This window comes from Sminthopsis crassicaudata, chromosome 3 (assembly GCF_048593235.1).
Source record: "Sminthopsis crassicaudata isolate SCR6 chromosome 3, ASM4859323v1, whole genome shotgun sequence".
Classification (NCBI taxonomy): Eukaryota; Metazoa; Chordata; class Mammalia; order Dasyuromorphia; family Dasyuridae; genus Sminthopsis; species Sminthopsis crassicaudata.
In genome coordinates, this window is record NC_133619.1 from 407,151,166 (window position 1) to 407,175,721 (window position 24,556).

General features: G+C 35.0%; 1 protein-coding gene across 1 annotated transcript in view; it reads left to right on the top strand.

The window, feature by feature from the left end:
• The window catches only part of RFTN2 (raftlin family member 2), a 71,805-nt gene extending 47,947 nt beyond the window's left edge, over positions 1 to 23,858 (top strand). The window contains exons 9-10 of the mRNA XM_074302777.1: positions 11,388 to 11,466; positions 22,787 to 23,858. Coding sequence (XP_074158878.1) covers positions 11,388 to 11,466; positions 22,787 to 23,062 — 355 coding nt within the window. The 3' untranslated portion in view covers positions 23,063 to 23,858. The remainder of the gene's footprint in view (positions 1 to 11,387; positions 11,467 to 22,786) is intronic.
• The last annotated feature ends 698 nt before the right edge of the window (positions 23,859 to 24,556 follow it).

Consider the following 24,556-nt stretch of genomic DNA (forward strand, 5'->3'; position numbering starts at 1 on the left):
AGTAAACATTTATGTTTTAAGACTTGTCTTTTTTTTTCCTCATTGAATAAGCTAACTACTTACTGGGTATAAAGAAATGATTAGGCCTTCTAAGCTGGTCCAGCTCTAAATTTTATGCCTTAAAAGCAAGTAATATTTGTAGTGTAATTATTTGTATATGTATTTGAACATCCATCTAGACTCCAAGTTGCATGAGGGCAAGGATCATGCCTTATTCACTCTTGTATCTATCTTAGTATGTGTGTTTTGCCATATAGAGCTAGCTCTAAGGAGCCTTAGACATCATTTCATCCACCAACCTCATTTTACAATTTAGGAAATGGAAACCCAGAGATTAAATGGATTTAATCCATTTAAACCCAGAATTATAAAGATAATCATTTGTATAGCTAAGATTTTAACTGGTCCCCCAAGTCCAAGTTCTTTCATTCTGTCACCTGGAACCATTCAATGAATGTATGTTAAAATTGAAGAAAGAAGAAACAAATCAGGGTACCCTCTACTTTCCTATTCAGCAAAATCATCAAATGAAGGAATTGTGGCTGTTGCACTTGCTTCCATTTTAGGTAATGACAGCCACTCTCTAGCCAATATAAGCAAGACAAGCACTACAATCCAGTGAGCTTTCCTCAAATATATAACATGCTTTATCTTGTTCCACCCACAGCTGCCCACATTTCAGGGAAGGAGAGAATTAAGAATCCTTGGGTAACAAAATATTACTCAACAAACTCAGATTTTCAATATGTAAGATTGACTATGAAGCATTTCTCAAAATGCAAGTTGTAGCCCCTTAGAGTTTCCCAGCTTTTCAGAATTCATTAAGGTAATAATGATAATTCATGTTTATATAAGCACTTTAAAGTTTATAAAGTGATCCTCATAGATTATTCTCATTTGAGCTGTATAATAACCACAATAGGTAGACAGTGAAAACATTTTTTTTTAAATCTTCATTTTACAGATGAGGAAACTATCTGAGAGGCTAGGTATATAAGGTAGCATAGCCAGTAAACGCAGGCGCTGGGACTCTGTTGTCTACACTACATCATGCTAATACCATGAAATCAGGACATACTAGGATTAAGCATGCAGAGAAGCTCTTTCCTACATCGTTATCCACTGGTCCAGGACTTGTCTGTCCTAAGCCCCATGCCCTCTAATCACTATATAGAGACACAAAGTCACCATATTCTCTTTAGTGCCCTTTCCCAAGGGCCCCAATTATGTTACCTCCAGATTCCTTGTAATAATTCTACCAAGTGACATTTATGCTCTGGACCTCTCCTTATTTATGCCAAGCACTCTTTCCTCATCTTTCTTCCCTGTCCCCAAGAGAAAAGAGAAATAGAGACAGAAATTATTTAATATGTGATATATAATTTTATTAAAATATATACAATTGAATATGTATAATGTAGTAGAATATATGTGTATGTATTGCATTTCCTCAGTGTCTTACTCTGCTCTCCACTAACTTAACATAGATTAATTTATCAGAATGAAATGGTTGATAGTGTGTTAAAATTGTTATCCTTCCTTGTAATATATTTATCTAAGGTACTATAGGAAAAGCTGCTGATGGATATTTTCTTATCTTCTTTGCTTCCCTCTACCCCAAACTTGAATCCATTTTGTCCCCCCCTCATTTTTGTCAAAAAATAGCATTTTCCAGTTCTTTACATATACCAAGATAGATTCCTTATTGCTTTTCCTCATTAGATGTTCTTTTCTTGGCACATAAAATATGCTAAACAAATGCTAATTGAATTGAATTGATTAGGTTCTTAGGTCAAAAAAGGAAAGGAACTTCAGAGACCAGCTATTCCAACTCTCTCATTTTTAAATGGGGAAATTGAAGCCCAAGAAGGTTAATAAAGATACTTGTCACCAGAAGTATCTAATCTTAGGTCATCCGATTCCAGAATCTGTGCCCATCCCACTGTACCCCATTTTCATTTAGATCTTATTCACAGCTTTCTGTTTCTTTTCTAGAAATATTGCCATTTGGGTGTTCATTTTGGTTGAGAGGTAAAAATGTCCAACAGGGAGTACAGTATCACAAGAACAGGAGGACATTTGCTCTATAAGTATAACAGGTTACATTCTTCCCTGGATGTCACTTCCTAGAATTGTTTGGAGTTGCTTTGCCAAATGTCTCTAAATTCCTTTCCAGCTCTAAAATACTATGATGGTCTATGCTCCTTGGGAAAGTTAAATACCATGCATAGTTCATTTCCTCATCAGCAGTTTTTAATGACCTTTGACTAATTATGACTTATGAGCCTCTGTGAAGATGGTTATTTTATTTGTTAAAAATTGGCAGGGTAATTTTGCCACTATAAAACTAAGTTCAAAATTAACTGAACAATTGTAATTATAGGTGCTTTGTGGCAATAGGATCTGTTTCTATATTGGTCAGATTCCAAATCTCAAATTTCCCCAATAGTTTCTTGGAGATAAAGTGCTATTTAGAGACTTGATTCCACAGTAATATTCTTGTTTATCTAAACTGATATTTACTTTTTCCCACTGACTGCCTTTTCAACCCCCACATAGAAGGGAGCTAGTAGAAATAAAAACAAATCAATCTGAGGTACATGAAAACCAGAAAAGGGTCATGGCCCTACACCTCAGGGATCAATAAGGCAGCTGAGCCAACAGCTGTGAGCATTTTGGTGATTCTATAGGTAGGCTTGCCAGCTTCTTCACTTATCCCTTTGAAGTGGCAGCCCTTTAAATACTCTAAAGAATTATTTGAAATCCCTTTACATACTCTTAACAGATGCATTAAAGAATCCCTACTCACCAGGAACTGTTGCCTCCAAAGTGGCAAGAATTTAGGATAAGATAGGTTGCTTTTCTGGAGAATAGTCCAAATATGTGTGATAGAAAAATACTGGACAGGAACTCGGAAAACCTAGAACCTAACTAGCTTTGTGCCATTAGGCAATTCAGTTCTCTCTAGATCTCAGGTTCTTTCATCTACAAAATGAAGGAATTGGACTAGATCAGGGATTCTTAAACCTTCCTTATGGGATCTATGGAAAGATCCTTATGTGTTTCATAACATGTGAATGAATGTTAAGTATTTCATTTTCTGCATTTTAAAACATCATTCTGATATGATATTCACCACACTGTCAAAATAGTCCATGCGATTAAAAAGATTCAGAACCTTTCTGCAAAGTAATCCTTATAAATCCTTTTCAAAACTAAAATTATTTGCCACATCTTTACAGTTTTATTCCTTGGTCAATCTGAGGGATAACAAATCCTTGATTGCGAAGAGATTCTTTTATACATGCTCTAAAATAAAATTCCTCTCAAGTTGTTGTTGTATAGCTGTATTATTTTAATTTGCTTGGCATTGGGTTGCTTTAAAAAGGACTTCTGATAATATCCACTCTGTCTCAGTAGCTTATTAAGAAAAAAGAAGTGAGTTAATGTTAATAGTTGATTTTTTTATTCATGATTAGTATATCTCTGTTCCCTGCATTTATTTAAAAAAAAAATGAGACCAGCTTAAGTAATATGACATGATTTGTGGTTATAGGGTCCCTGAGAATGAGTGTTCAGTGTAGAATTACAAAAGGTAGCTTTGTAGACTCTAAAACAGGGGTTCTTTTTTGAGGCCAGATGGAATATTAAAAGCTCTTAGAAGTACCAATTAAGAAACCACTAACCTATAAAGTTTACTGACTGATTTTATTTTTCTGTTTTCCATGGTTTGTGTTAGAAATTCCAACAAATGCAAGCTTGGGACAACTGAGTCTTACCACAGTACTGTGTACAGATAATGATTTAACAGTAACACACTTAATTCTCTAAAGCAAAGCACTGCAATGTTCAGAGCAACATTGAAATTCAAGCTAAGATGAACATTTATGCATAAAAATGGTTTCCACTGGAGTACTTCCTGAAATAGTAATTTAATAACAACAAAATTTTAAGAAATTCAAAATTCAAGAAATATAAATGTTCAAGGTCTAATCAGTAGATTGGCTTTATGATTCCTATAATAGCGATGTCAATCTGAAAATAAGTTACTGTGCCATGTAGATGTTTTTACTGAGCTTTACTCCAGTTATCTGTCTCTTAACAAAGGCACTATGGGACTTGCAAAAGAATATGGTGGACTGTTTTTGGTGGTTTCTGAGGTAAAGAATATGCCCCAAACATACATTATACATTTACCTGTGTCATTCATGATGATATAGACTTGCAGCATTTCCTCTTTCAACCTTCATCCTACTTCATCTAGCATTTTGGGGTGCCCCCATTATGTCACTTCTTCATTTCTTTGATCCTTTCATTTGCTTTTTTTCTGGATCCTTTGTTTCTATCATACAACTAACAAATATTCATTAATCACTTAATAGGTGCCAAGCACTATACTAGGTACTAGGAATATAAATATAATGGATGAAATAGTCTCCTCACAAGGAATTTAAATTCTTATTGGGATATTATATAGACCAGAGCTACATGCAGTTTTAGATGACGCTGTGCTGTGGTGTTATACCTATCTTTGAAAACACCCCAAATTTTGTTGCTCTTACAATAATATCTTGCTTAATATCTGCATGTAACATTCTACAGTGATTCTTAATTTTTTTTAGTCGTACTCAGTAGTTCAAAGATTGATCCCTGAAGTAGCCCATTTATGAAATAGGTCTCATTGGTAAGAACAAAAGGTTTGGCAATTGTCAATGCTGTAAAATTACCCATGCATATATCTGATAAATAAAAACTATTGAAAAATAAAAAGATTTAGATCATGAATATAGGATACAGAACCAGACTTTTCTGCCCTCAGAAGTATAGTTTAACCCCCTCATTTTACAGATGGGGAAACAGGAGGAGACCAGCAATGAACCTCCCATCTACAACCACAACCAGGCAATAGAAATAATAAGGCAGGATGCAAAAAAGATAAAATTAGATCCAGCCCCAGAAAATAAGGATGCTAGAGAAGACAGTTATGGCACAAAGTCTCACTCTATGAACTAAGCATAGAGACAATGAATAAACAAAAGAAAATACCACATACAATTAAGAACTACTGTGGATTGAAAAGCCTAAGAAGTAAACCCAAAAACAGAGTAGCTCTATAAATCCAAGCAGAATTTAGGTTGGCCACAAAGATGGCATTGGGAAATTTCTTTCTTTCTTTTTTTTTTTTTTTTTTGGCTGAGGCAGTTGAGGTAAAGTGACTTGTCCAGAGTCGCACAGCTAAGAAGTGTGTTAAGTGTCTGAGATCAAATTTGTACTCAGGTTCTCCTGACTTAAGGGCTGGTGCTCTATCCACTGCACTTAGGTGCTCCAATATTAGGAATTTTCTACACTTAAGAAACCACAGACTCCTTTCAAAAAATACAACAAAAAGAAAGAGAGGTAAATAATAGTTGAATCATTTAAAATATAGACATTTCTATTTCTGTATGGAAATGAGACAGTGTGAGACAAAACCTGATGCAGCCAGCATTTCTTGAACAATTCTATATTTTTAAACTTTCAATAGGTTTAAATTATAATTTGGTCTAGTTCAGCATAGTATTGTAATTCAAAGAGTAATGTTAGGAATATTTTCAATTTTATGAGAATTTTTTACTATTTATTTTTTAAAAAATCATTGCAAGAGGTTTGATTCATTTTAACTGTTATTTTGTCATAACCAAGAGCCAGAATTTTTACTATTGCAATACATATTTAACTTTAAAATGGAATAGGAAAATATGACTCATACAATAACTTTGCTGAAATGTTTTTCTTTCATTAAATGAGACAGTTTTACTCCTAGATTTATTTGCCTACATATCTTGAGAATAAAAGTTTCAGTAGTAAAAAGACACATAGTGTGAAGCCCTGAAATAAGTCAAAGTCATGAGTTGAAAAATAAAGCATCTTTAATTGAAATAACAGGATAGCAAATATGCCACCATAGAAAATGTCCCATGAGTGCAGACAAAATATTTTAAAAGTAAAAATGTAAAGACATTACTGTAATTCTGACATTACTAGGAAGTGACAAGTAACATTACATTTGGTATTAATGATTTTCTGTCATATTAGCTATATGAACAATTTTCTGTCACCAGTTTTACTCATCCTGAACACTATAGCTCCTCACCTCATCTTGTCCCTCTCTCTTCTTAGGGCACCATATCTTTACAGCTCTTCAAATGATGTCAGTAGACTTGCTCACATCTGCTCCTTAGAACAAATTATTGCCTCTATAGGAGAGGCAGGGCAATTTTACACTTCAAACAGCTATATACTCTGGAAAGGATAAAACTAACTTTCAGCTCTAACATACCATCAACTTAACCACATATAGCTATCAGCCTAAAAGAAAGATTGCAAATTTAAAGAGAGTTTGGGGGATATTGTAAAGTATCATTCTTAGTCCTTTTTTTTTTTTTTTTTTTTTTTTCTAATTTAAATTCTTTGAAAAACTCAGTATGGTGTAATTCTACTGTGAATTAAACCATAGCAATTTTACCCAGAGAAGTATTTTTAAAAGGCTGTTTTTTGTTTTTTAAAAGCCAGTTTGCCTATTATATGCTCCCAGCTCTCTTGATTGCCCTTCTGAGCTTAAGTTTTTATCTTTTCTTTAAAACAGAGCTGTGATCTTTTTTCCATCTATTCAGACTAAAACTTAGGAAATATTAGGAATATTAGGAAATCCTAAACCTTGAATTAAGCCCTTTAGGGCTTTGTGATCTTTTTCATCCAAGCAACCATCATTATCTTATTCTATAATAAAATTTAATTTTGGTACTAGCTTAAATTTTGTTTTAAAAAGTTTTGAAAAAAAATATATAACATACTAAATTTAGAGTCAGTAGACTTGATTCAAATCTGGTTCTCTTCTTACGTATTGCCTGTATAACCCTGAACAAGTCAGTTTACTACTCTTATGAGCCTGTTATCTTACCTGCAAATGAGATGATGTCCAATATTCCTTCCAATTCTAAATCCTGTCTTATTGTGAAACACTTCAATATTGACAGTCCTGAAGTTTTAATTGGATCATATTCCTAAAGTATATAAGCCAATATTTTGGAACTCAAAATACTTTGGAACCTGAAACATACTGAAAGCCTTCAATCCTGAAATTTCTACTATTTCAGTCACCTGTCATTCACCAGATCTATTCCCTTTCTGAAAAGTTATGTTAATTTATTTAAATAAAATAAAAGTTTCCTTCCTATGGTTTGAGACTATTTTTGTCTATCTGAGTTCAAGCACCAAAGAGACATAGAAATAAAAATCAGTAATTTGAATTTAAATTATTCCTTACCCATACCCAAAGTTTATCTTTGTTTTAGACAAGTCGGGATAGAATATGGATTATAAAATAAAATTTGCGAAATATATTTGTTTTCTACTTCATTCTGATCTATCTAAATTATCTACAAAACCAAACTGACTAATGTCCCAGTTCAAATGACATGGAAATTTAGTATTAGCTGCTATAGTAAAGTTCAAGTACTATGTGAAAAAGGCCCTAATAAGTAAACACTGGGCTTTCCCCCCCCAACACATTTCAAAATGAAGAGCAAGTGGCGTCATTTGATATATTTTAACATGAATAACTGGTATTTGTATGGAGAAATAAATAATTCTCTAATCTGTAATAGTTCCCAAATTGTGCCAATCAAATAGGGCAACTAAGCTATGTATGATATGAAGAATATCTAAGTTCTTCAGAAAATCCATTACATTATCAGTGTGAGTACTATCTCTATGAACATAGACTGTATTCCCTCCATTAATTAGACAATAAACACAAAGGCTATTATCTCTCTTCCAGTCAACTAAGTTAAAAACCTTTCTATCATCTTTGACTCTTATCATCTACTCATATACCTAGTGAATTGCCAAAATTTGTAATCTCTTTATATCATCTCTTACATGTGCCCCATTTCTTCATTAGACAGCCTCCACCTAGTTCAAATCCTCATCAGCTGTCTTCTGGACTCTTACAATAGTGTTCTAAATGGACACTTTTCCACAAATCTTTCTTCATTCCAGTATATATACTCTTGCAAAAGTGATTTTTTTTTTCAAAAAAAAAAAAAAAAAAAAGCATAGCTGTCATGTTACTGGTTCTCACATCCCACTCAATAAACTGCAACGGTTCCTCATTACATCTAGGATCAAATAGAATCATTTCTATTTGGTACTTAAAAGTTCTTCAAAACCTGTCCCTTCCTAACTTTTCTATTCTTTATATCCATCCATAATGGTCTACTTGCTATTCCTCACACGCAATTCTCCATCTTCCATCTCCATGCCTTTGTCCCCATGCTTGGAAAGCACTCCTTTCTTTTTTCTGACTTTTAGAGTCCTTGGCTTCATTTAATATTCAGCTCACAAGCTCTCTTCTCTAATGCCCCCAGCTGCTTGTGCCTTCCCCCCCAAGATAACTTTTCATTTACTCTGGATTTATTTTATATGTGATAATTTCTCGATGTTATAATCTCCCTTATTAAAAAATGTAAGCTCCTTAAGAACAAAGGCTTTTTGCCTTTGTGTCTCCAATACAGTTCCTGGCACATATTAATAAGCAATAATAAATACTTCTTAATTGATAAGTTAGTGTGAAAAAAGTCTACTTTTGGTCACCTTTCTGTGAACAAGTCTTTCCAAATTTATCTCAGTTGGTCTTGAGTCACTGGGTCTTTGCTTAAAACATTTCCAGCTTGCTAAGACTTACTTGCTAAAGTTTATTATCTCTTAACATATATTTTGAGAACCCTGGCTCACCTCCACATTATGATAAAGCACTGAAACAGGAATTTAGTGGAGGAGTATCAAGAAACTTCAATAATCCATGAACATGGAGTTCTCTTGGACATGGCCCATTAGCTCTAAATCAAATAGCCCACCCTAGGGCACCTCATCTACTCAGAGATATGATATGTGTGGATGTGCTAGAAGAGGAAAATACCCCCTGACTATTCACCATCATCTTGGAAGGCCTATTCTCTGCTCAAGAACTCTGATACCTTCTCCTTTACTCTGGAGGTTTCCAATTCTATGACATTCATGTAATCCTCAGTCTGAAACCCAGACAATACCCTGAGACATTGCCAAAGACATCTTTTTCTATCCTCATCTCATATTCCTAGCTTTCTCCCTGTAAAATAGAGGTTCTTATTTCATTTTTTTGAATTAAAGCTTCTTTTAACCACTGATAAAATCTATAAACCCTTTCTCAGAATAATGTTTTAAAATGCATAAAATAAAATATGTAGAATTATGAACCAATTACATTGAAATACAATTATCAAAAACAGGTGTTGGGTTTTTTTTTAAGTTCATAAACCCCATATTAAGAATGTATGCCATGTATAACATATATTGGATTGCTTGCCCTCTAGGGGAGGGAGTGGGGGGAAGGACGAGAAAATCTGAAACACAAGGCTATATGCAAGGGTCAATGCTGAAAAATTATCCATGCGTATGTTTTGAAAATGAAAAGCTTAAAAAAGAATGTATACTGTAGGAGATATACCCTGAGACATTCTTTCCCATCTCATATTTCTTTAAGACAACATGCATATTGGCAATAGGGCCTGGTCTATTCCCTTTCAGTACACTTTTCAGAAGGTCCTTAAATTTTTCTCTATCAAAATAAGTAAATAAAGAGTTGAATTGAATGTTATCTTTTTACTTTTGCTAGCTCTGGCCCTGAGGGAAGATTAAAAATAGACTAGAGATATATACTTCAGTTAGGGAAAGATGGAGCTATTTAACATTAAACTACTTTAATAAAACATGGAATTTCAGATTTTGTGGGAGTTCTATCCACATTTTTTGTTATATTTCAATACTGCATTTGTTTTTAAATAAAAGAGGTCAGGATTCGATAGACATCTACAATAGTAGGGTTTTGTTTTGATTTTTTGCATAATAAAAGTTGTAACTGAGCAACATTAGCTACAGACACAAAACCCACAAATCCACAGAGATAGCCTGAAAAGCATTTCAAGAGGAATCCAGCCCTCTGTCCCTCTTTGGTAAAAGATAATTTGCCATGATGGTAGTTGAATAAGGAAGGAACTCAGAAAGACAGACTACGACAAGGAAGGACTATGAAGAAAAAAACCCTGAAGCTATTGAATTCTCCAGATTGAACATGCATTCTAAATGTCTCCATGCCTATCTAATTTGCTGTTTTATATTCATCAACTGAGATAACAGCGAGACATAATGGACAGAGGAAGTCCTTAAATTGGAAGAAGTCCAGGCTTCAAGTAGTGCCTCATGTGACCATGGGCAGGTCCCCAACCTCTCCAGAAAACTATCTAAACTATAAATTACAGATCCATAGCAAATCTATCCTGATAAAGGGGATTTTTACATCAGAAGCCCCTGTACTAATAAATATACCATTCCAAACCAAGAAAATTCTGTAGCCAATATAGTAATGTGGAAAAGACATATGAACGCATAGATGGACAGAATAATGAAAAAAACTCTGGATTTTGTCACAATTGGAATTAAAGTAAACTGAGGTATAAAGCTCCAAGCATAATCAATTTAGTAGCAAAGCATGAATTTGCCAATAAGCAAGGTATTAGTCCCTTTAGTTAGATAAGGCCCCAAATAAAGGTCAACCAATCATTTTTATAGACAAAAGGAGGAGACAAAATAGACAAAATAATGCAGAATCATAGATGGGGAAAACAATATGATTGGTTACAAAGTCTGAAGCATGGAGCACAATATGATTAACTAGAAAATGGAAAATGTGGGGGCTAGCCACAACTTTTCACCAGTAAATTCTGATTCAATCCCCTTCTTGGCTAGTTAGTGTCACAGCATTAGCAAGCCAGACTTTCTTGAAGGACAGCCAGTGTTACAGAGATAACAGACCAGACTCCCCAGCATCCATCTGCATCCTTCAAGGATAACAGATTTCCTTGACATAAGAATAGAACAGTAATTAGCTGAAAAACTGAACTTCTCAACTCAGAGCCAGTGAGTGATTAACAGGAAAGCTGAACTTCCAAATTTAACTTAGATACAAGTGAAACATGACGTAGGTAATTACAAAATCAGAAGTGATATAAAGTAAAATCGCTTACAGATTTTCTCAATTTTCAATTTGGAGTCAAGTGACCTGGATTCAAATCCAGACTACCCATTATGTATGTAATTCTAAGTCACTTAACTTCTCAGATGCATAGTTTCTTTATCTGTAAAAGAAGAGAGAAGGATGGGAGGAAGTGAAAAATAACTTTGGAGGAGGGCAAAAAGGACTAGGTGACTTTTGAGATCATTTCTGGCTCTAAATCTATGAATATCCTAATTTGGTATCAGTTATGGAGTACTGTCATCTCTCAAAACCTAATGTCTGTTTTCATTTGCAGTGAAGGGAATTTGGCTACAAAGCAGGTTGTATTCCTTCAAAGGCCTATTATGTGGAATTCAGCTGTTCAAACACCAGAGGTAAATTTAAAACTTTTTATTTTTGTTTGTATATTTATACAGATATAGTATATATAATATACATACACACATACATGTATATATGCATTCATACACATGTGTGTGTTGGACATAACAGCAATATAAATTCCATTAATATTTATCTCCTCATCCCAATTTCCTTATAGCAGATACAGATAAGGAAACTGGGTTTTGCAAGGAGTTAATCGCCAAACATGAGAGTTAACATAATATTTGTAAAGTACTTAGCACAGTGCTAAATCAGCATTTATTCCCCAAATCATTTAATCTCTCTGGGTCTAGAGGTCAACTTTCCAAGACATATATATATATAAAAGCAAGACATACTGATATTACTGATTTATTTCAACAGAGGATGTTTCCACCTCCAGAGTCTCCCTACAGAGAAGTAAAATCAAAGATCTAAAGTTTTCCTCTGTGCCCTGAAAAGTTAGATATGATCATGAGAGAATGGGGTAGTAATTAGGAAATATAAGAAAGTTTTAAACCCTCAAATTATTTATATAAGCATTCCTGATCTTAGTTATGAATAATCCCTATCAAGAGTATTATTTTTATATAGTATCATGCCAACAATTGCTAGCCTACCCTCAGCAACAGGTATATTGACTTCCATTTTCAAATCGAAAATTACCATCTATTCACAGCTGGATGGGGCACTGAATAGAGCACCAGACTTGGGGTCAGGAAGAACTGAGCTTAAGTCCAGTGTCAGATACCTACTAGCTATGTAACTTGGTCAAGTCACTTAACCTCTTTCTTCCTCCATTGCCTCAATTGTAAAATTGGAATAATAATAGCACTGACTTCTCTGGGTTGTGAGAATCAAATGAGATAACATTGATAAAGTGCTTAATTTAATAAATAAATAAAGAATTTAATGAATACTTATTCTCTTCCCTTTACCTTCCCAACAACTCATAATAATTCACAAATTGTGAAATAATATTATAATGCTGCCAAAATGTATTTCTTCCTTTCCAGATATGTTATCAAAAAAGACTCTATAGAAATGTTCCCAAAATATGGAAATTTAATATGTCTAAAGTGGCACATGCAATATTTATTCATGTTTTGTTTTTCTTTTTCAAGAGATGAAGATGATTGGCATAATTGGAAAAATGCATGTGTGTATCTAGTGGCTTTCTTTTATGGCTTACAGAATATGCTACTTTAGTGGAATTTTGGATTGCCAAAAACTAGAGATCTTGGAACATAGCTTGGATAACTACTTATCAGGAATTTTTGAAGACAGTTCCTGCCGAAGTGGAGATTGAATAAGTGGCACTCAGAGAGCCTATCTAATTCTGAGATTTTGTAATTTTGTGAGCCATCCCTATTCAGGAAGTAGTATACCATTACAATCACATACCATAAATTATTCAGTCATTCCCCAATTTCTAGTTCTTTACTATTACAAAGAGAGATGCTAAAAATAAATAAAAAAATAATAATAATAAATGAAATTATTACCAAATACCTGGTTCACTGAAAGATAATATGAGTTTTAACTAATTTAAAATGATGAGATATACAGTTTAATTTCTCCAGTGTCAATGGCATTACTTTATTCAACATTTCAATAAACATTTATTATGTGTTTATTACATGCCAGGTGCTATTATCTATATTTAGTTTTGACATAAAAATATTCTGTTTTAACTAAGGAAAATAATAGACTTTATAGAATAGTATTTCTATTATAATTGTCAAGATACTTTAGCTCCAGCCTGAACCACCCATATGCACTATGATGAAATGACTAAGTAAATTGAGATTTCCTGTTAGAAAAATCAGACATTCATCAAAGCAAAACAAGTTAAATTTACTTAGAAATTGAGCGTTAAGTTTTAATATATACATATTCTTCTGGGTAAAGTGCTTATTTATAACCTCTTTGTATACTTCCTTCATATTTAAAGAATCAATTATATGGAATTTTAAAATATTAAATTACAAACTTCAAAGTATTCTCTTGCATTCTAAAGGATGTAGGTATAAAGATTATAGAAATAACTATCACTGGACCATAGGGCATAAATATGATTAAAAGACAACAAACACAAATATTTCTTTTTTTTTTTTTCCTGAGGCAGTTGGGGTTAAGTGACTTGCCCAGGGTCACACAGCTAGGAAGTGAACACAAATATTTCTGATGAAGGAAACTATTTTCTGTGAGTCTGATATGTTTAGAAAATTTCAATCTCCAGATTTGGGTTCTGCAAATCTCAGCAACAGGGATAGAGGCTGGTTCTATTATTTCATTGCTATAAGAAACTCCTGGGTAAAGAAGATTTCACTACAATTCTTTGAACCAGCAATACCATTATTAGGTCTATAGCCCAAAGATAATTTTTTAAAAGGAAGGGGAGAAAAAGACCTATTTGCACAAAAATATTTATAGCAGATCTTTTGTTGGCAAATTTGGAAATTGAGAGAATTATCTATTCATTGGGAATGGCTAAACAAGTTGTGATATAGCATAGTAATGGAATACTTTTATGCTATAAGGAATGACAATCAGGTTGATTTCAGAAAAATCTTGAAACATTTATGAAACTGATGCAAAATAAAGCAAGCAGAACTAGAACCATGTACACAATAACAGCAAGATTGTATGATGATCAGCTATGAGTGACTTAGCTACTCTCCTAGAAATACAATCATCTAAGACAATGCCAAAGGACTCATGATGAAAAATGTTAAACACATCCAGAGAAAGACCTTATGGAGTTTGATTGCAGACCAAAGTATACTACTTTTCACTTAATTTTTCTTTTCTTTTTTTTTCTTTTATCATATGTCTGTTTCTTCTTTTACAAGATCACTAATATGGAAATATGTATTATATGATTGCACATATCAAATTATTAACTGTCTTGGTGGGGAAATGTAGAGGGCTGGAAGGATTGCAGAGGGATATAACTCTGAAAAGGTGTACTTGAATCTAAGACAGCAGAGTGCTTAAGGCTAAGTCCCTACTCAATGTGAGATAATGGTTCCATAAGCATATACTTTGATGAGATGGTGATGTGATAGCTCTCCTGAAGATTGGCGCCTGCTGAATGTGTTGTGGTGAGGTAATGGTAGGGAAGGTTTGGAGGGCTGAGGGAGAGGGTCAAGAGTCTCTGCCATAGCACTCTCAGGAGGGGAGACTTCAAGCTCCAGATTCCAGAGTCCAGGATTCATCTTTAATGAGCCGAGTGACAGCTTGCCTGTGTCCTTCACTTCTCCTCCTAAAGACCAAGGACTTTGATTGATCCTGACCCTGACTGATCCTGAGGCCCTCCAGAGAGCTAGCCCAGACATTACAGAGAAAGATAAAGGAAGGAGAAAAAATTTAGAACTCAAAATTTAAAAAAAAATTATTAAAATTATCTTTACATGTTATTGGAGGAAAATCTTTTTTTTTTTTTTAAGGGAGAATTTGGGGGTACAAGTTTTGATTTGTATATGTTTAGTTTGAGATATTTCTAGGATATCCAGTTCAAGATGTTTTATGGCAGTTGGAGATGCATGTTTTGGTGGTTGGTTGTAGTCTTCTGTTCTTGAAGAGGACCAAAATGATGTCACTATGTTAAAGTTGAGTCACAGTGTGTCCGACTGTGACTATCTGATGAGGGTATACCATGTTGGGCAGTCCTGTACCAATGTCTTCCATGTCATACAATCAGTTTCAAAGTTCTTAAAAGAGACTTTGAGAGTGTCTTTTTCTGATCACCTTGTGAGTGCTTGCCCTGTGTGATTTCTTTATAAAATAATCTTTTTGGCAAGTGCACATTTGCATAAAGTACAATATGCCCAACCCAACTGAGGTGTGCTCTCTGCAGCAGAGCTGGAATATTTGGTAGTTTCATTCGACCTCAATGTCTGGTGCCTTATCCTGCTGCGTGATCTTCAGAATCTTCCTAAGACAATTTAAATGGTAGCGACTCAGTTTCCTGCCATGGTGCTGATGTACTATCCAAGTTTCACAAGTGTACAACAAAGGGGTCAGCACAACGGCTCTGTGCACCCCAATTTGGTAGTCAGCCTAATACTCTCCTCTCCCACACTTTCTTTTGGAGCCTCCCCAACACTGAGCCAGCTCTGGCAATGAGTGTGTAAGCCTCATTATTGGGTGGACATCCCTGGGAAAAACACTTCCAAGGTGAGAGAACTTATCCACAGCATCCAAAACTTCACCATTTGCTGTAACTGATAGTTCCATGTGGGATAGTGTGGTCTCTGCTCGTGGAGGACCTGTGTTTTTTTAGTGTGAAATGGCTGTGCACTCAGTGCAGCCTCCTAAACTGAGACATAACAAAGTATGGATGGATTCTCTGCTGCCTGGGTTAATTTTGGCCTAAGAATTAACACCAAGAAAACACAGGTCCTCCATCAGCCACCACCCAGATAGAGATGCCTGACTCTAGCTTAGAAGGACTGAGTATATAATAGATCTAAGAACCATCAGCATAGAGGTGATAATTAAATCAGCATAAACATCCTCAGCCCTCTGCATCTGGCCCGGGGCGTAGCTTGAGAATCCCTGATAGAAGATCCCTCGATAGTGCCTTAGTGTAGTCCAAGTGAAATGGGAATTTGTAGTAACCTCTCCCTCAAAGAAAGATCTCTTAAAGTCTAAGCTATTGGAGTGGTTTGTCATTTCCTTCTTTAGTTCCTTATACAGAGGAAGATACTGAGGCAAAAGGGTTAAGTGTCTTACCTTGAGTCACACATCTAATAAGTAAAGGTGGATTTGAACTCAGGAAGCTAAGTCTTCCTGCCTCCAAGCCAGGACACTTACCTACTAAGCCATCTAATAGCCCCAAAGTTTTCCCTTACACTGAACCGACTGAACTTTCCTTTATGGCAATTTCTACATTATATGATTGGATAAATGTTTCTTGAATATAGAATAATATAGGTAATTATAGATAATCTTTTAGGCTGTGATTTTTTTTAAAGTAAGTTTTAGCCTCTAGAATTGCAGCACTGGGGGAGGGGGCAGGTAGGTGGTTCAGTGGATAGAGCACCAGCCTTGAATTCAAGAGGACCTGAGTTCAAATGTGGTCTCAGACACTTAACCTTTCCTAGCTGTGTGACCCTGGGCAAGTCACTTAACCCCAGCCTCAGGTGGGGGAAATATATATATATATATATATATATATATATATATATATATATATATATATATATATATATATATATATTGCAGCACTGGTGTGGTGTACTTCACTGTCATTTAAGTTCTTATTTTGCAAGATCTTTCCTAGAACCAGATGCTTAAGGAAAAGCTCAATTAAAGAATTTTCTAGTTTATCATCTGCCAAGTTTCTTTATTTTATAAGGTGTGTTACATTAGTTCATAGTTTTGTGTCAAGGATGATGCAACATTGAACATATATACATGTAGCAGGGTCATAGATAAAAAAATTAATTATGCATCCTAAACCTTCCATTACCATGTGATTAGCAGCTAGCCCTAAATCTATTGGGCAGCTAGATGGCACAGTGAATACAGTGCCAAGCCTGGAGTCAGGGAGAGCTGGATTCAAATCAAGCTTCAGACACTTACTAGCTGTGTGACCCTGGGCAAGTCACTTAACTATTTGCCTCTGTTTCCTCATTTGTAAAATGAGCCACAGAAAGAAATTTCAAACCACTCCTGTATCTTTGCCAAGAAAGTATAGGAAGTATACATCCCTATTCAGGAAGTAGAATGATGGTCCCTAAGTCTCTAAGTTTCCTTGTATCATCGTCTCACAACAGGAGACCCATTTTGCAGGTCTGAGTTAGACTTCCAGCAGCCACTGGCAGGTAGTTCCAGTATCACAATAGCTATCCTTGTTGAGAGAGAGAACTGATGAACTCTGAGTGCAGATGGAAGCATGTGTTTGTGTTCTGGTTTTTTTTTTTTTTTGTAACATGGCTAATATGGAAATATATTTTGTATGACCTCACATACATATTATTTGCCTTCTCAATGAGTGAGTGAGGGGCTAAAAGAAGGGAAAGAATTTGAAATTCTAAATTCTTTTAATGAATGCAAAATTTTAATAAATCAATTATTTTAAAAAAAGAATTGCATTCATAAGATTCAGAAGGGTTTAATAATGGCAGCATTCATCGCTTATTTAATATAATAGCTTTTTCCTAGCTCACTCATAATATTCTTCAAAGGATTTTTGTGAATTCAGTACTAAAGTCAGTTGATTGAAAGAGGAAGGGAAGGAAAGGGAATAAGGATTTATATAGCACCTACTATACATCAGATATGGTGCTACACTTAAATATTCTTGATACAACAACCCTGTAAGAGAGCTGCTATTATTTCTATTTTATAGTTGAAAACATGGAAGCAAATATAAATGACTTGGTCAGGGTCATACAAGTAAATAAGTGTCTTAGGCTGAATTTGAATTCAGGACTTCCTGACTCCAGATCTAGTGTTCTCTCTACTTTGATACCAGTTGAAATTTGAGATATCACCATAATCATCTTTGCCCAGGAATCTATATTAAATTTAGATTAAAATGATCATTCCATGGACCACAGAGCTGGAATGTAAAGTAAAAAGTCAGATTTGTCTGACTTACTTTCTCTATTAGTCCCCAAAATAGACCATCTCTATAGAACTTGCTACAAACTCAGTCATCTCCACACTATGCTGAGGGATTTGGGGAGGACTTTTCATGAGGAATTCTCTTTATCAGTGAATCAAAAATATTATTCTTTTTTCTTCTCTTTTTTTTAATGATTAAATAAATATATATTTAGATCATTTGTGTAATAAGCCAAGCTAGCAATTAATTGAGTGCCTCAGGTTGAAAATCAGAGGAAAAAGATACAGCTTTAGTATATCTCATAATTAACAAAAGGAGATTTACCCAGCAGTATCAAGGGAAGGATGTGGTAACTGATTTAGCTGAGTGCAGTTTCCCTCTACTGGTGTGGGAAGCTACTACATCAGAAGCCTCCAGAAGAGGACCTCCTTGTGCTGGGACCTTTGTCCTCAGATAACCAGGAAATGCCTTCAGAAGCCAGAACCTCAATTCCCTATGCCAATAAAGCCTCAAGGACAGTTGCAGTACCTTTTAAGGAAAAGTAATAGCTTTCCCTAATTGCATAACTAATCTAGATTATGATGTGAATCTAAATTCAATTTTCATTCATCATACAGTTATCTAGTTTTCCCTATTCCATTTAAGATTGTAGATTTAAGACTGGAAAGGACCTTGGAAACCATCTGGTGAAATCATCTCATTTTACAGATGAGAAACAGAGGTGGGGGAAGTTAAGTGGTTTGCCCAAGTTCATACAGATAGCAGTCCTCAGAGATGGGATTTGAACCCAGGTCCTCTCATTCCAGAGATAGGCTGGTTATTACATTTTAAAGCATAGATTTATCAAATATTAGCTTCTTTTATATAGGTATTTTCTTTATGTCCCATTTATCTATTTCTTTCTATTTCCAATGCTAATTCTTATAATTATTGCTTTAAAGTACGCTTTTCGTTTTTTTAGTTCTTAATCTACTTTTCTTTTTTTAATGTATTTATTCTGACCTTAACAAAGACCACATAAAATAAGCATTTCCATTTTACAAAGTAGAGCAGAAAAAAAAGCTGGATCATAAAATTGAGAATTTCTACTATGTAAAACTTGCTTTTCTTTTTACATATATAATAAATTTAACATGTTGCTTTCAAAACTATCCTGTTTATTTGGTTTTTCCTTCTGGTCTTCATTTAATTTTCTTTTAACATTCTCTGTTCTCTCTGTGCATTTTCTGTCTACTTTTCCATATGTTAATAATAATTTTATTTTGTTCTATAAAATATACTGCTGGTAATTCTATTTGTATTGTGTTGAATTTTTAAATTAATTTGAGAAATATTGGCAGTTTTTTCTATATTGGTGTGGCATAACCTTGAATAAGCTGTTTGTTTAGTTCTTGTCTAATTTTTGTAAAAATAATTTTGAGGTCTTTTGTGTCTTGAAATGCTGAAATTTTGTATATATTGTCATAATTATAAAGGATTTTATCAGTTTTCTTTAATTCTTGTTGATGGTCTATAGAAAGTTTAGATTTTTCTTACATTTAAAAAAATTCCAATATTAAAAATCTTTTAATCTTTTAAGTTCAGCATTGAAGAAAGACTATCCCTAAAAGCACTGAGAAGCACAATGTCAGAAACAAAATTAAATTTTTTTTATTTTAATAGTTTTTATTTACCGGGTAATTTTACAACATTGACAATTGCCAAACCTTTTGTTCTAATTTTTCCCCTCCTTCCCCCCCACTCCCCGATGGCAGGTTGACCAATAAATACATGTTAAATATGTTAGAGTATAAATTAAATACAATATATGTATACATGTCCAAACAGTTGAAAAATTAAAATTTTAAAACCCCTAAGTTATTTTGTAGAGCAAATGATAACAGATGGAAAGCCCAAATATAACACCACTACCTAGAGAAAGTTTAAAAACTAAAAGAAGATCTTTGTCATATTGTGTGGCTCCTCTCTGGAGGATATAGGTGAAGCCATGATAGGATGGCATGGGAGCCAGGCTTAAGTCTGGCTTCTTCCCATACACACTACCTTTGTGACCACAGGTAAAACACATTACTTCCCAGTGGCAGGGGCAGCACTCTAAGCCTATAAAGTACAGAGTGAACAAGAGTTCCATTAGAAGAGAAAACATGAATGGATCATAATCAATGCCATTAGAAAAGGTATCTGCCTTAATCAGTTTTTATTTATGCTTTCTATTTGTTAACCACAGTGATAAGCATTGAGAACACAGAGAAAGGAAAAACAGTTCCTATCTTTAAGGAACTCATATTCTCAAAGGGGAGATACTATGTTAAAAAACAATACGGTGGAAAAGGAAAGGCACTAGAAGTAGAGGGATGGGAAAGGCTTCTCACAGGAGATGGGATTTGAGCTTCTTGAAGGAAGCCAGGGAAAACCAAAAGCAGAATGGGGGAGGAAAAGCATTCCAAGAATTGGAGATGTTAATATTATTATTAGCAATAATTGTAGTAATAGTCACTAACATTTGTATAGCTATTACTCTGGGTCAGGCACTATGTTAATACAAATATTCTCTCATTTGATCCTCTCTGGAAGTAGGTTACTATCATTATGCTAATTTTACAGTTGAGGAAATTAAGTGATTTGTCCTGGTACATACAGGCTGACTCTGAAATTTAGAAGATCTTTCATACAGGCCCAGCACTCTATCTAACTAACCCAGCTAGCTGCTCCATTTATTTAGATTTTGGGGGACTAGACTGGAGAGGAGATTCTTTGCCTCAGTTGCTACCTAGTTTTAATCACTGAATGGGTGTCTCCTGAGTCACCTGAGACTTGTTAAAGGCCTTCGCTTAAGAAGACCAAGGTTTTCCAGTGCATCCAGGCCATCTCCAGCCGTCCAGATTGTGTCTGGCCCCTAGATCCAGATGGCTCCGAAGGGAAAGTGAGGCAGGTGGCCTTGCCCAGCCCTCCCCCACTTACTCCAACTCACTGACATGTCACGGAATCACCTCCCTGATGTCATAGTCCTCATCAGGAATGTAGGACAAACAATAGCTGCTCCATATCAATAAAACGGCATAAGATTAGAAGACTGAGCATCACATGGGGGGCATATGGCAAGAAGGCCACTGGTCCTGGGTCTTCTTTCTCTACCAAGCTGGATCTTTGAAACTCGGGGACACTCTAAAGATAGCTTTTGTTGCCTGAGAAATATCTCCTCCCGAGATGAATTTGGCAGTAACATTAATCATAACCAAATGTTGCACATACATATGTATCTTGTACCTTGTTCAAACATTTCATCCCTGTCTGGTTCTTCACAACTCCATTTGAGGTTTTCTTGGCAAAGATACTGGAATGGTTCGCCATTTCCTTCTTCAGATAATTTTACAGATGGGGAAACTGAGGCAAACAGGGTTAAGTGATTTGCTCGGAGCCACACAGCTGCCAAGTATCTGAAGCTAGTTTTGCTCTCAGATCTTCCTGACTCCAGATCTTTACCACTTTGCTGCCCTATATGTATATATGTACATATATGCAAACATCTTTATATTTACTATTGTTCTCATTTGTTACTAAATTACATATAATAAATTAATATGTATTTAAATAAAAGTAAAAAGGATAATTATGCAAAGGACCAGTGGGTCCTCAGGAACCCCAATAGGAGTTATCCCTAGAATCTAAGGGACCTGCTACCCAATATGCTAGGTAAGTAGGAATTGGAGAGGAGTGAGCCTTGAGAGGGGGCTCCATAAGCATCACGTCTTCATCACTCATGTAAAAACCAGGTTGGCATGGTGACAAACCCTCTGAACTCAATACTTCCAAGAGCATATGTTGAATATCCATCTCTTTCATCACATTACTACATTTACAGCATGATGTCAAGGGGAAAGTACTACACTGGTCTTAGCAGACAAGCAGTGAAAAGCTGTTCAGACCTTGGACTTCACCACTTTGAGCCTCAGTTTCCATAGTAATCTTTCAACCAGAAAACATTTATTAAGTGCCCACTGTGTTTCAGGAACCATAAAATAGGCATAACAAGACCTGTACTGCCTACCTCAAAGAATTGTTGAAAAGGAAATGCTTTGTGGATTTTCAAAGCTCTCAATAAATGTGAGTTATTGGGGACAGCAATTCTTCCACCTTCCTTCTCCTTTCATCAGGTTATTTTTCTTGCTTAGATTGGTGTTCCTAGAAGAGATCATGTGATGTTATCTTTATTCTGAACAAGGTCAAGGATGCTGTGAACACTCATTAATCATCTATTGTTAAGGATGCCACAACTGATAAGTGTTCTAAAGCACAGGCACTGTTATATTGCTTAACATCCCCATTTTCCCAGACTGTGGAGAAGCAGGTTTGGAGATACATTTGGGCTCCATGACTGAGGACAAACCAAAGCAGAATTCAGTTAGCCCTACCTTTCACCTTGGGCTAAGACCTAAAGCTAAAAGGTGTCTCAGGTTCTCTTTAGCATTGATGAGTATTAAGTTGACAAGGTCATCAAGATCATTTTATAGATGAGGAACATGAAGCTTAAAGTACTAACTTGACAAGGTCAAGATCATTTTATAAATGAAGAACTTAAAGGGATATGTGACTTTTTCAGACCCCTCCCCCCAGTTGGTGTCTCAAATAGGGTCTTAAATCACATCCAGAATTGCCCTGACCAGAATTTACACCACTGGCCTCTCTATTTTTGTTTAACAGTTGCCAAGTGTCTGGTTATGACTAATGTTTGAATATTTCTTGTATTTCAGAAGAGATCCATGAGGCAGATAAAAACAAGAGAAGAGAAAAGCAAAGTAACTAGCCGGAGCATCGGGCTAGACACAGCTACTTCTTGCCCTACAGAAAGCAGACACTGGTCTGAGGAACATCATCTCTCTCCTTCTCAAGATCCTTGGACCAGAGAAAGGACACCAGCACCCTATGGCAGCTTTTCGGGGGTCAGCAGCAGTGACAGTGTCCTGAGGGAATTGGATGATGGACAATATGATCAGGAGGATGGGGTGACACAGGTCACTTGTATGTGAGGCAGGAGATACTTAAATTCAAAGGACTTGTGAATAATTACAGAAATTTAATTCAATGCTGAATTGAGAACATTACTTCATAAACTTAGATGTAATATTCTGTGTTTCTCCAGACTTATGTATTTTTCTCCTCTGTGCTGGCTTTGGCTCCTGCCTCTAAATGCAGAAGATCTATTATTAGTAAATTCTTTAATTAGGGTCATGTTTATATTTCTCTTGTCAACTAAGAACATCTGTTCAAAATGAGTTATCATTAGTGTATCAAGAAATAATGTCCTTCCATTTTGCATCTTTTTGTGCATTACATCCCTAGACATTTCCTAATTAGACTTACATCAGTCAACTACTCTTCCAGAATAATAGTCCTTTGGAAAACTATCCATCATTGCCCCATATCTCACAAATAGTTCCTAAATGAAAGAATTTTCTAGTAGTTATTTTCCTATATGTAGAAATTCACCAATTTATCTTTAGTTGCAACATCTATGTATTTTATGGCAACCCCGACTCATTCAGATATTTCTGTTAAAAAAAATGTTCCTTTTTGTACATCTTTGCTTCTAAAAGAATGTCATATTATTAAATGATGTCATTTATCTGAGACACTTTCTCTAGATATCCAGAAAAAAGCCACAGCAGAATGCTATTCACTTATTTCAAAACAAAAACAACCTACAGTCTCAAAATAAAGGGAGGGATGGGTGGGATTTAGAGGTAATTTCTCTTTATTAAAAATTTGGAGAATAAAAAAACTAAGCCACAAATGATAATTAAAGCCTTTGTCTTTACAATTTGATAACGGTCTCCTTTTCTTCTCTTTTTTCTAAATAAATAAATCTTTAAAACTTAAAATTTTCACGCCAGAAAGTTCAGCTACAGAAGCAGACCAGTTCCTAGACAGAACATTTCAGAGGAAATACTTTGACTTGCCAGTTCCAACCACTGACTTTTCTTGCTCTACATAATGTAAATGGGTACATTTGCCTCTGTTAAAAATCAAGCCTGGATTGGTGAAGATAAAACTCAACTCATGAAAAAGAATTTTCATCTATTTATGACAGAAGAATGAGTGAGAGTAAGGAGTCATATAATTTAGGTTAGTACAGAACTTTCAAGAGGATTTCAACTAGCCTTACCTTTGTGGGTTTTGTTTTGTTTTGCTTTATTAGGTTCACTGATCTTTTTGCGCTTTAAACAATTTTAAATTTATTTTTATTTAAAAACAGAAGAAAAAATAAAAACAGAAAAGGAATACAAAACAAAAGAGAACATTGTCATGTGCAGAATATCCAGGCAGAATTCAAAATATATAATAAATAATTACCAGTTCAAGAAAGTATATACACATATTAGTAGAAGAAATTATATTCATTAGTGTCCATCTTTTCTTTACTTCCTTGTAACTTGTTCTTTTGCTCTCTGTTGCACACCTTTTTTACTTTATTCTTTTGCTCCTTAACTTGCCTTGCTATTATTTAATCTCCCCTCACCCAT